Below are 12,882 nucleotides of genomic sequence, written 5' to 3'. Positions count from 1 at the left end.
ATATTTTCCATGGTGAAAGCTTGACCTAATAATAGTTATCTTGGGTCTAACTAAAACAGTTATCTGGGTTTCTTACAGGCCTCAAAGGCTATAAGGTAACCTTAGATCATAGTAAAATCTGAATTTCTATGCTAAGTGTTTTCAATGTAGAGTTTTAGAATATGTAATACTTTGTCTGGGAACAGCCCTGTAGTTTTATTAGATGTGATTTGTAAAGAATCTTAAGTGCTAGCACATCCAAAGATGATTGTTGATTTTTTTCCACATCCTTTCTTTTCCACTCTAGGTGCATGCCAGATGATGGCCATACTCCAAATTGCACTGCTGATGAGAAACACATGATCGAAAGCAATGCATACTGTGGTCTGATCACAGATCCCAATGGTCCATTCCAGAATTGTCACTCAGTAGTTGAGCCACAAAGTTATTCTGATGCCTGCCAGTATGATCTCTGTGAACTTCATTTCAACAATGCAACCCTCTGTGAAAATCTGCAGGCTTATGCAGATGTGTGCCAGGCTGCAGGAGTCCAGCTGACACCATGGAGAAATGCAACCTTCTGCCGTATGTATCAAAGATTAGTGGAAATAAGCACTTGTCAGGAGACAGAATATAATTAGGAGTTCCTGAAGAGAAAGAATTACAAGACTTTGTGTAATTACATTACACTGTGAATCTTGAAACCTCAGGGTTACATGCTGTCCCCCAAATTGATTTCCTTGGAAAGGTTTTAGTGATAACAGTTAAGATGCTTCAGATGAAAGGAGATATATTTTCTAGTCTATCTTAAAATAGAATTGGATGTTTTTCCTTTTTCCTTAGAAAGCTACAATATCAAGGCTATAAGCTATATTTAGCAAATGTTTAGTGCAAACAACTAAAAGTACACCAATACCCTCAGTACAAAGCAAGAACTGAAAGCAATCGTCTTTCAGAATAAGAGATCTATACAATTCTATTAATGAGGAAAACTTCAAAGAGCATTAAAAAAAAATATATTTAAGGGGTGGTAACAAAACAAAGGCATGTGTGAAACTGTCTCCAATCTCCAAGATTCAAAACAAGACAGAATTTGATTTAAACAAAACCCCAGCGCTTCAGCAGTTAAAATATTATTAAATTGATTTTTCTTTTTACCCAGAAATGGATTGCCCAGCCAACAGTCACTATGAGCCCTGTGCTGCAGCCTGCCCTGCCACTTGTGTTGACCCAACGGCTCCTGCTGCCTGTGCCCTGCCGTGTGTGGAGGGCTGTGTGTGTGACAGCGGGTACCTGCTCTACAACGACCGATGCGTGCCCAGCCACCAGTGCGGGTGCTGGCACAACGGGCAGCATTACCCCGTGGGCTCTGGCTTCTGGACGGACAACTCCTGCTCCTCCAAGTGCAAGTGTCTTGCGCAGGGAAGCAAAGTCCAGTGCTTTGATGCCTCCTGTCCTGCAGGACAGTACTGCGGGGTGCAGAATGGGAAACCTGAGTGCCTCGAACACTCCTACGGCATCTGCAACATCCACGGTGACCCTCACTACAACACCTTTGACAAAGTGACCCACGACTTCATGGGCAACTGCACCTACACCCTGGCCAAAGTGTGCTTCAACACCACCTCCCTGCCCTACTTCAATGTGGAGGCCAAGAACGAGCATCGTGGGAACACCAGAGTGTCCTATGTGCGCCAAGTCCTGGTTGAGGTGTACGGAGAGCGCATTGTCATTGTCAAGAAGGAGAAGAGCCAAGTGCTGGTAGGCAGTGGGGCTGGCACGAGTGTGGCACGGCTGCAAGGCTGGGCTGGCTTTACTTGGCAGGACCTGGCATGTACCAGGCGTCTCCCCTGTCCCAGGCCTGGGTGGGTTCCCCTCAAGCCACTGGGTTGTCTTGGTTTTCCCCTACAGAGGGGTTGGAAGAGGCTGGAGGCAAAGGGGAATGTGGCCCGTATTGAAGAGGGGCCCCTGCAGAGTGCAGAACACAGACGTGGCTCGCCAGGCACTGGGGCGTCTGGGTGTGAGGGCATCCCGGGAACCACTTTGCCATGCCCAGCCTGGCAGCTGATTTCCCTAGGGCAGGAGAACCCGGGGAGGCCAGGGAAGAGTCCAGGGTCCATTGCGGTGTGTCTGCCCTAGGTGAACAACGTGCGCCAGACCTTGCCGGTGAGCATGGCGGGAGGTGCCATCACGGTGAGCAGGAGCGGTCGCTACATCATCCTGGAGACAGACTTCAGCCTCAGAGTGTCCTATGACGCTGACCACTCGGTGGAGGTGAAGGTGCCCACCACGTACTTCAACCTGACCTGTGGCATGTGCGGGAACTTCAACAACAGGAGAGAGGACGATTACATGATGCCCAACGGGCAGCAAGCCGCAAACTCCAGTCAGCTGGGGGAAAGCTGGAAGGTCCCAGACGACGACTCCTCTTGCGGTGTCCCCGTCCCCTCCCCACCCTGCAGTGCAGAAGAGGAGAAGCTCTACCGATCAGACCAGTTCTGTGGCATGCTGACTGCCAGGCCTGGCTCTTTTGAGAGCTGCCATGCCGTGATCAACCCCCGGAGCTATTTTGAGAGCTGTTTCTATGACCTTTGTGCCCTGAATGGTGGCCAGGAGGTCCTGTGTGCTACTCTGGAGGCCTACGCTGACGCATGCCAGGCAGCTGGCATCACTCTTCTTCCCTGGAGGAATGCCACCTTCTGCCGTGAGTACCTGCCTTGCAGTGGCCAGAAGGGTAACGCGGCACTCCCCCTGGCCAAAACCTCTCCTCCAAGCAGGTCTTTGCTCTTCCCCTTCCTTGGAAGCTTGCTGCTCCTAATTCTCCCCTTCCCTTTCCAGCCCTGCTGTGCCCCACCAACAGCTACTACGACCCTTGCATGACCGGGTGTCCTGCCACCTGCGTTCACCGAAACCCTCTGCTGAACTGCTCCAAGCCCTGCATGGAAGGCTGTGCATGTACCTCTGGCTTTCTCCTCAGTGGAGACACCTGTGTGCCCGAGGACCAGTGTGGCTGCCTCTTTGAGGGCAACTACTACAGCGTGAGTGACAACCTTGCCCTGCCGTGGCTTAGGCCCTCCCAGGGTGCTCCCTTACCTCTGCTTTCTTGTCCGATGTGCTGACCCTCGGTGCTTCTCTGCCTGCAGAAAGGAGAGCACTTTGTGACTGACAACTGCACTCACCAGTGCCGGTGCGAAGGCAACGGCCAGATGGTTTGCTCTGCGTTGTCCTGTGGTGTGGATGAGGTCTGCAAGATCCAGAACGGCCAGAGGGGCTGTTACCCAGCCAACACTGCTCTCTGCCACATCTACGGCGACCCGCATTACAGCACCTTTGATGGGAAGCTGCACCACTTCCAGGGCTCCTGCAACTACACAGTGGTGACGGGCTGTGGCAACACCTCCGTTGGGTTCAGCGTCACCACTCGCAATGAACATCGCAGCAGCCAGAATTGGACAGCTCTGAACTCGGTGGCACTGAGCGTGGGAGGCCTCCACATTGTGCTGCGCAAAAACAAGGCGGTCTACGTAAGCCCCTCCTTTTCACACCTGGCAACAACAGATGCCCTAGGCACCATTAAGTACCACTCGGTCCCCAGGAAGAGCCTGATACTCCCTGGGCCAGCTGGTGTGCTCACAGAAGAGCATGGCGAGGCTCTGAGCGGCACAGACATGGCTGCCTGCGCAGCAACCGGTTTGCCGCTTCTTTTCCTGAGTCTGGCTGTGCTGCGTCCAGCAGCTGCTGTTCTCACAGTCCTGGGCAGGGCCTCTCATGCCATCGGTGCTTCTCACTCACAGGGCCCAGGCGCCACTGCAGGGAAGAGTGGTAACCTCTCGGCGGAGGGCATCACCTCACGCTTCTGTCTCCCTCTCTCCCCCTTCTTCAGATCAACGGTTCTCTGGCATCTCTGCCTGTTTCTCCTGCCCCCGGTGTGACCATTTCCCTGAGTGGCTCCTACGTGCGGGTTTCTACCAAGCTGGGCCTGCAGCTGCAGTTCAATGGGGACCACGAGCTCCTGGTGAAGGTCTCTGAGAATCTCAAGGGCAAGCTGTGTGGGCTGTGTGGGACGTACACTGGAAGCCAGCAGGACGACTTCATGCGGCCCGACGGGGTTGTTGTGCCCGACTTCAATGACTTTGGAGACAGCTGGATGGTGCCGGATGATGAGTGGCCGTGAGTCCTTGTTCCGTCGCATAGATGACGGGCGAAATGGAGTGTGGGAGAGGGGAGCCATGAGGGGCTGAAGGAGGGAGGGTTGGTAATGGCAGGCATGGCGTGAGGGAGAGGAGGCAGGCGGCTGCAGGAACAAGTGCGTGCAGGAGCAGAGAGAGGCTCCACGCAGGGAACGTATCGTGTCTCACCTGTCTGCTCCACCCACCAGTGCCACGTGCTGTCTGCACCTGCATGCCGGGCGTGTGGCCGTTCCCCTTCCCCCCCAAGGCTGCCTTGCTTGTGGCAGGGTACAGGCCCCGCCATACGGTCAGGGTGCACGGGGCTCTCTCCCCACCGGTGCTCTGCTTTGGGTCCTCGGCGACCTCTGTGCAGGGCCATGCCACCCCACTCCACACGCTGCATCTGAATGTTCCTGAGCCCAGGGACAAAGGGCAGGGCCTCGGCACGATGCTTTTCCCAAGCTGTTGCCATTGCAGTTTCTGTGCCATTTGTTTCTGTCCTCCTGATGCCAGGGAAGGGAATAGTGGGCGCTGTAGGCTGTGTTGCACAGCCTTGCAAGTGACAGCCATGGGTGCCTTGTCTTGGTGAGGGATCTGGCGTCCAAAGGCTGACGTATTGGTTGGGGAGGAGGTCATGAAGCGGTGTGGCTGATGTGAGCTCAGGGCTGGCTGTCTGCTTTGTAGGTGTCACCCAGTCACCAGCCCTCCTGTGCCCTGCTCCCCTGCTGAGGAGGAGGCAGCTAATAAGCAGTGTGCAATCCTCACACAACTCGGTGGCCCCTTCCAGCCATGCCATGCAGTTCTGCCGCCCAAGACGTACTTTGAGAGCTGTGTCTACGACCAGTGTGCCACGGGTGGCAGCACGGAGAAGCTCTGCAATGACCTGGAGGCCTATGCCACAGCTTGTGCTGAGGCAGGCATTGCTCTGGGTGACTGGAGTGCTGGCACTGTCTGTGGTAAGTGTTCGGTTTTAGCTGTATTTTCATGAGTGAATTGTAACAATCTTTGAGCTCCTGTTCTGAGGCAGCCATTGGTAGTCACTTGGGGTTTTCTGGCAGATCATGGATGTTCTTCTTGTACATTCTTTGGTCTTAGGTCCTCTGCCTATGGTTTAAGATCCAGCAAGCCATTAAATTCACATAGCAAAGCTGCTGGTTTTGCACAGCCCCTTTGAGACCGGCAGTTTGCAGGGGCCTTCTCTCTGTTTTCATAGGTGTCCTGCCCAATGTGCTCAAAACAGCATAGGGGTGTCCTCAGCACAGGAGTGGCCTGACAAGGGTGCTCTATCAGCATCTTTTAAGCAGTAAGGTGGTGGACATTGCCTGAGATATGTTGAGGGACAGTCAAGAGGCACTACGGGTTCACCACGTACTGCCCTTCTGTATATATCAAGTGCAGCTTCAGGAAGTAGTCTGAAAGGTCCTGAGGTAGCTGAAAATTTTTGGTAGCACCCATCCAAGACAGAGCCCCTGAGCTTCTGGGAGTCTTAGAAAGCTACGACCCACAAAAGTGGAGAGAAGAAGAGGGACCAGGTATGAGAGAGGGAGAAAGGCAGAAGCCTTGATTAATGTACAAGATGGGATACCCAGAATTCCAGGGATGATTCCCTGGAAAACCTTACACCTCAACTTGCCTGTCCTTAGGTTTCTCTCAGATGCACCATCAAACTGCCTACTTCCACTAGGCTGGCCATTCTCCCCTTGGCCATGAGCACACCTGGGACATAGGTGTGTGTCAGCCCGGGGGAAAGAGGGGAAAGGTGGCCCTACCCTCAGTCTAGAAACTCTGCTTCTCTTTCTGCACCATATCCAGCTCCGTCCACAGACTGCAGTTTGCCAGCATATTTGGTGATGATTTCTGTGAGTGGGTCCAGGCAGATTAGAGCAACATTGACTGGGCAAGGCACATGGCTTAAGAGATGAGCAAGTTGAGGAGCGCCATGCTCCTTGTGGCAGGCAAAGCAGTTTCTATCTTGAACAAGATGTGGTCAAGGAGGATTGGTTTGCTTGTAACATTGCCTCTTTCATAGGTGATGTTACTCCAACAACACCAGGCACCACTACTACCACAACTTCAGGACAGGAAACCACACCAGCACCCACACCAGGCTCAGGTGAGCAGAGGGGACAAGTCATGGGGCTCGATGTTCTTTGTGCAGGGTGGGCTGGGGAGCAGAGGTAGCGGAAGGTGTTTGACTGAAAGTTTCCTCTGATCTCTCCACTGTCAGGGACCTGTGTGGTGGAAGGAGACCCTCACTATCACACCTTCGACAAGCAGCTACACCACTTCATGGGCACCTGCACCTACACCCTCTCCAAGCTGTGTGAGAGCAACAGCTCGCTGCCCTACTTCAACGTGGAAGTGGCCAACGAGCACAGGGGAGCAAACACTCGTGTGTCCTATGTCCGATACGTGGATGTCGATGTGGCGGGCCAGCGGATAAGGCTGGGGAAAGGTGGAGTGGTGACGGTAAGTGGTGGAGGGGCTCTTCTGAGGAGAGAGCAGTGCTAAGCGTGTTGCTCCAACCCTGTCTTGGTTTCTGTCCTCCCAGGTCAACGGAGTGGCAGAGATCCTGCCCTGCATCCCATCTGCAGGCGTGCGGGTCTTGTCCAGCGGATTCTACGCAGTGGTCACAACAGACTTTGGCTTGAGGGTGAAGTTTGATGGGAACCATCGGGTGGAGGTGACACTTCCAAGCTCCTTTGGGCAGAAGATTTGTGGCATGTGTGGCAACTACAACGGGATGGCATCAGATGACTTCCTGAACCCAGAAGGGATGCTGGAGCCAGACTCCACCAGCCTGGGCAACAGCTGGCAGGTGTACAATGACAGTAGGTGCGTGTGACCTGCCAGCAGGTCTGGGGACGTGTTGGGCAAATGGAGGGACAGGCACCAAGAGAAGCCCGCAGACGACTCAAGGGCCCTTCTCCCGGTCTTTCCGCAGCTGCTCACCCGGAACCCTCCCTACATCAGCCTGCAATGAGACAGACAAACAAGTCATTGCCAGCAGCCACTTCTGTGGGATCATCAATGACACCAGCGGCCCATTTCAGACGTGCCACGCTGTGCTGAGCCCCACCAGTAACTTTGAGACCTGCCTTTATGATCTGTGTGAGCTGGGGCTGGACCGTGAGGCCCTGTGCAAGAGCTTGCAGTCCTATGCAGACGCCTGCCAGTCACTTGGTGTCAAGCTCCCTGTGTGGAGGAACGCAACCTTCTGCCGTAAGTCCAGACACAGTACCACACGTGGTTATACTAAGGAAAGCACAGAATGGAAGTGGAAGAGTGGGGATTAAGAAACATTCTTATGAGGTGCCGTAGGGATGTGCAGGTAGTAGTCAGTATCAGACGCACCCTTTCCTGCTTCATTTCATCAGGTGTGGTGTAGAACACCCATGGAGTCAAGTGGAACACAGAGAGAAAGGACAATTTTTCCAAGGGGAAAATCAAGCCCAAGGAAGTGTTACATTCTCTTCACTATAACCATGTTTTCTGTCTCTACAGCCATTCCCTGCCCAGCCAACAGTCACTATGAGCCCTGTGCTGCAGCCTGCCCTGCCACTTGTGTTGACCCAACGGCTCCTGCTGCCTGTGCCCTGCCGTGTGTGGAGGGCTGTGTGTGTGACAGCGGGTACCTGCTCTACAACGACCGATGCGTGCCCAGCCACCAGTGCGGGTGCTGGCACAACGGGCAGCATTACCCCGTGGGCTCTGGCTTCTGGACGGACAACTCCTGCTCCTCCAAGTGCAAGTGTCTTGCGCAGGGAAGCAAAGTCCAGTGCTTTGATGCCTCCTGTCCTGCAGGACAGTACTGCGGGGTGCAGAATGGGAAACCTGAGTGCCTCGAACACTCCTACGGCATCTGCAACATCCACGGTGACCCTCACTACAACACCTTTGACAAAGTGACCCACGACTTCATGGGCAACTGCACCTACACCCTGGCCAAAGTGTGCTTCAACACCACCTCCCTGCCCTACTTCAATGTGGAGGCCAAGAACGAGCATCGTGGGAACACCAGAGTGTCCTATGTGCGCCAAGTCCTGGTTGAGGTGTACGGAGAGCGCATTGTCATTGTCAAGAAGGAGAAGAGCCAAGTGCTGGTAGGCAGTGGGGCTGGCACGAGTGTGGCACGGCTGCAAGGCTGGGCTGGCTTTACTTGGCAGGACCTGGCATGTACCAGGCGTCTCCCCTGTCCCAGGCCTGGGTGGGTTCCCCTCAAGCCACTGGGTTGTCTTGGTTTTCCCCTACAGAGGGGTTGGAAGAGGCTGGAGGCAAAGGGGAATGTGGCCCGTATTGAAGAGGGGCCCCTGCAGAGTGCAGAACACAGACGTGGCTCGCCAGGCACTGGGGCGTCTGGGTGTGAGGGCATCCCGGGAACCACTTTGCCATGCCCAGCCTGGCAGCTGATTTCCCTAGGGCAGGAGAACCCGGGGAGGCCAGGGAAGAGTCCAGGGTCCATTGCGGTGTGTCTGCCCTAGGTGAACAACGTGCGCCAGACCTTGCCGGTGAGCATGGCGGGAGGTGCCATCACGGTGAGCAGGAGCGGTCGCTACATCATCCTGGAGACAGACTTCAGCCTCAGAGTGTCCTATGACGCTGACCACTCGGTGGAGGTGAAGGTGCCCACCACGTACTTCAACCTGACCTGTGGCATGTGCGGGAACTTCAACAACAGGAGAGAGGACGATTACATGATGCCCAACGGGCAGCAAGCCGCAAACTCCAGTCAGCTGGGGGAAAGCTGGAAGGTCCCAGACGACGACTCCTCTTGCGGTGTCCCCGTCCCCTCCCCACCCTGCAGTGCAGAAGAGGAGAAGCTCTACCGATCAGACCAGTTCTGTGGCATGCTGACTGCCAGGCCTGGCTCTTTTGAGAGCTGCCATGCCGTGATCAACCCCCGGAGCTATTTTGAGAGCTGTTTCTATGACCTTTGTGCCCTGAATGGTGGCCAGGAGGTCCTGTGTGCTACTCTGGAGGCCTACGCTGACGCATGCCAGGCAGCTGGCATCACTCTTCTTCCCTGGAGGAATGCCACCTTCTGCCGTGAGTACCTGCCTTGCAGTGGCCAGAAGGGTAACGCGGCACTCCCCCTGGCCAAAACCTCTCCTCCAAGCAGGTCTTTGCTCTTCCCCTTCCTTGGAAGCTTGCTGCTCCTAATTCTCCCCTTCCCTTTCCAGCCCTGCTGTGCCCCACCAACAGCTACTACGACCCTTGCATGACCGGGTGTCCTGCCACCTGCGTTCACCGAAACCCTCTGCTGAACTGCTCCAAGCCCTGCATGGAAGGCTGTGCATGTACCTCTGGCTTTCTCCTCAGTGGAGACACCTGTGTGCCCGAGGACCAGTGTGGCTGCCTCTTTGAGGGCAACTACTACAGCGTGAGTGACAACCTTGCCCTGCCGTGGCTTAGGCCCTCCCAGGGTGCTCCCTTACCTCTGCTTTCTTGTCCGATGTGCTGACCCTCGGTGCTTCTCTGCCTGCAGAAAGGAGAGCACTTTGTGACTGACAACTGCACTCACCAGTGCCGGTGCGAAGGCAACGGCCAGATGGTTTGCTCTGCGTTGTCCTGTGGTGTGGATGAGGTCTGCAAGATCCAGAACGGCCAGAGGGGCTGTTACCCAGCCAACACTGCTCTCTGCCACATCTACGGCGACCCGCATTACAGCACCTTTGATGGGAAGCTGCACCACTTCCAGGGCTCCTGCAACTACACAGTGGTGACGGGCTGTGGCAACACCTCCGTTGGGTTCAGCGTCACCACTCGCAATGAACATCGCAGCAGCCAGAATTGGACAGCTCTGAACTCGGTGGCACTGAGCGTGGGAGGCCTCCACATTGTGCTGCGCAAAAACAAGGCGGTCTACGTAAGCCCCTCCTTTTCACACCTGGCAACAACAGATGCCCTAGGCACCATTAAGTACCACTCGGTCCCCAGGAAGAGCCTGATACTCCCTGGGCCAGCTGGTGTGCTCACAGAAGAGCATGGCGAGGCTCTGAGCGGCACAGACATGGCTGCCTGCGCAGCAACCGGTTTGCCGCTTCTTTTCCTGAGTCTGGCTGTGCTGCGTCCAGCAGCTGCTGTTCTCACAGTCCTGGGCAGGGCCTCTCATGCCATCGGTGCTTCTCACTCACAGGGCCCAGGCACCACTGCAGGGAAGAGTGGTAACCTCTCGGCGGAGGGCATCACCTCACGCTTCTGTCTCCCTCTCTCCCCCTTCTTCAGATCAACAGTTCTCTGGCATCTCTGCCTGTTTCTCCTGCCCCCGGTGTGACCATTTCCCTGAGTGGCTCCTACGTGCGGGTTTCTACCAAGCTGGGCCTGCAGCTGCAGTTCAATGGGGACCACGAGCTCCTGGTGAAGGTCTCTGAGAATCTCAAGGGCAAGCTGTGTGGGCTGTGTGGGACGTACACTGGAAGCCAGCAGGACGACTTCATGCGGCCCGACGGGGTTGTTGTGCCCGACTTCAATGACTTTGGAGACAGCTGGATGGTGCCGGATGATGAGTGGCCGTGAGTCCTTGTTCCGTCGCATAGATGACGGGCGAAATGGAGTGTGGGAGAGGGGAGCCATGAGGGGCTGAAGGAGGGAGGGTTGGTAATGGCAGGCATGGCGTGAGGGAGAGGAGGCAGGCGGCTGCAGGAACAAGTGCGTGCAGGAGCAGAGAGAGGCTCCACGCAGGGAACGTATCGTGTCTCACCTGTCTGCTCCACCCACCAGTGCCACGTGCTGTCTGCACCTGCATGCCGGGCGTGTGGCCGTTCCCCTTCCCCCCCAAGGCTGCCTTGCTTGTGGCAGGGTACAGGCCCCGCCATACGGTCAGGGTGCACGGGGCTCTCTCCCCACCGGTGCTCTGCTTTGGGTCCTCGGCGACCTCTGTGCAGGGCCATGCCACCCCACTCCACACGCTGCATCTGAATGTTCCTGAGCCCAGGGACAAAGGGCAGGGCCTCGGCACGATGCTTTTCCCAAGCTGTTGCCATTGCAGTTTCTGTGCCATTTGTTTCTGTCCTCCTGATGCCAGGGAAGGGAATAGTGGGCGCTGTAGGCTGTGTTGCACAGCCTTGCAAGTGACAGCCATGGGTGCCTTGTCTTGGTGAGGGATCTGGCGTCCAAAGGCTGACGTATTGGTTGGGGAGGAGGTCATGAAGCGGTGTGGCTGATGTGAGCTCAGGGCTGGCTGTCTGCTTTGTAGGTGTCACCCAGTCACCAGCCCTCCTGTGCCCTGCTCCCCTGCTGAGGAGGAGGCAGCTAATAAGCAGTGTGCAATCCTCACACAACTCGGTGGCCCCTTCCAGCCATGCCATGCAGTTCTGCCGCCCAAGACGTACTTTGAGAGCTGTGTCTACGACCAGTGTGCCACGGGTGGCAGCACGGAGAAGCTCTGCAATGACCTGGAGGCCTATGCCACAGCTTGTGCTGAGGCAGGCATTGCTCTGGGTGACTGGAGTGCTGGCACTGTCTGTGGTAAGTGTTCGGTTTTAGCTGTATTTTCATGAGTGAATTGTAACAATCTTTGAGCTCCTGTTCTGAGGCAGCCATTGGTAGTCACTTGGGGTTTTCTGGCAGATCATGGATGTTCTTCTTGTACATTCTTTGGTCTTAGGTCCTCTGCCTATGGTTTAAGATCCAGCAAGCCATTAAATTCACATAGCAAAGCTGCTGGTTTTGCACAGCCCCTTTGAGACCGGCAGTTTGCAGGGGCCTTCTCTCTGTTTTCATAGGTGTCCTGCCCAATGTGCTCAAAACAGCATAGGGGTGTCCTCAGCACAGGAGTGGCCTGACAAGGGTGCTCTATCAGCATCTTTTAAGCAGTAAGGTGGTGGACATTGCCTGAGATATGTTGAGGGACAGTCAAGAGGCACTACGGGTTCACCACGTACTGCCCTTCTGTATATATCAAGTGCAGCTTCAGGAAGCAGTCTGAAAGGTCCTGAGGTAGCTGAAAATTTTTGGTAGCACCCATCCCAAGACAGAGCCCCTGAGCTTCTGGGAGTCTTAGAAAGCTACGACCCACAAAAGTGGAGAGAAGAAGAGGGACCAGGTATGAGAGAGGGAGAAAGGCAGAAGCCTTGATTAATGTACAAGATGGGATACCCAGAATTCCAGGGATGATTCCCTGGAAAACCTTACACCTCAACTTGCCTGTCCTTAGGTTTCTCTCAGATGCACCATCAAACTGCCTACTTCCACTAGGCTGGCCATTCTCCCTTGGCCATGAGCACACCTGGGACATAGGTGTGTGTCAGCCCGGGGGAAAGAGGGGAAAGGTGGCCCTACCCTCAGTCTAGAAACTCTGCTTCTCTTTCTGCACCATATCCAGCTCCGTCCACAGACTGCAGTTTGCCAGCATATTTGGTGATGATTTCTGTGAGTGGGTCCAGGCAGATTAGAGCAACATTGACTGGGCAAGGCACATGGCTTAAGAGATGAGCAAGTTGAGGAGCGCCATGCTCCTTGTGGCAGGCAAAGCAGTTTCTATCTTGAACAAGATGTGGTCAAGGAGGATTGGTTTGCTTGTAACATTGCCTCTTTCATAGGTGATGTTACTCCAACAACACCAGGCACCACTACTACCACAACTTCAGGACAGGAAACCACACCAGCACCCACACCAGGCTCAGGTGAGCAGAGGGGACAAGTCATGGGGCTCGATGTTCTTTGTGCAGGGTGGGCTGGGGAGCAGAGGTAGCGGAAGGTGTTTGACTGAAAGTTTCCTCTGATCTCTCCACTG

The 12,882-nt window shown here is 55.0% G+C and overlaps 1 protein-coding gene across 1 annotated transcript in view; it reads left to right on the top strand.

The window, feature by feature from the left end:
• Positions 1-12,882, top strand: part of LOC139800159 (IgGFc-binding protein-like) — a 57,623-nt gene that overhangs the window by 9,038 nt on the left and 35,703 nt on the right. The window contains exons 9-26 of the mRNA XM_071752978.1: positions 287-564; positions 1,142-1,740; positions 2,119-2,683; positions 2,818-3,017; positions 3,123-3,503; positions 3,863-4,149; positions 4,833-5,104; positions 6,178-6,261; positions 6,376-6,617; positions 6,700-6,983; positions 7,093-7,370; positions 7,653-8,251; positions 8,630-9,194; positions 9,329-9,528; positions 9,634-10,299; positions 10,374-10,660; positions 11,344-11,615; positions 12,689-12,772. Of these exons, the coding sequence (XP_071609079.1) occupies positions 287-564; positions 1,142-1,740; positions 2,119-2,683; positions 2,818-3,017; positions 3,123-3,503; positions 3,863-4,149; positions 4,833-5,104; positions 6,178-6,261; positions 6,376-6,617; positions 6,700-6,983; positions 7,093-7,370; positions 7,653-8,251; positions 8,630-9,194; positions 9,329-9,528; positions 9,634-10,299; positions 10,374-10,660; positions 11,344-11,615; positions 12,689-12,772 (6,143 nt within the window). The remainder of the gene's footprint in view (positions 1-286; positions 565-1,141; positions 1,741-2,118; positions 2,684-2,817; positions 3,018-3,122; positions 3,504-3,862; positions 4,150-4,832; positions 5,105-6,177; positions 6,262-6,375; positions 6,618-6,699; positions 6,984-7,092; positions 7,371-7,652; positions 8,252-8,629; positions 9,195-9,328; positions 9,529-9,633; positions 10,300-10,373; positions 10,661-11,343; positions 11,616-12,688; positions 12,773-12,882) is intronic.

This window comes from Heliangelus exortis, chromosome 9 (assembly GCF_036169615.1).
Source record: "Heliangelus exortis chromosome 9, bHelExo1.hap1, whole genome shotgun sequence".
Taxonomy (NCBI): domain Eukaryota; kingdom Metazoa; phylum Chordata; class Aves; order Apodiformes; family Trochilidae; genus Heliangelus; species Heliangelus exortis.
Note: the sequence above shows the minus strand (reverse complement) of the source record. Positions and strands in the feature narration are given on the sequence as shown.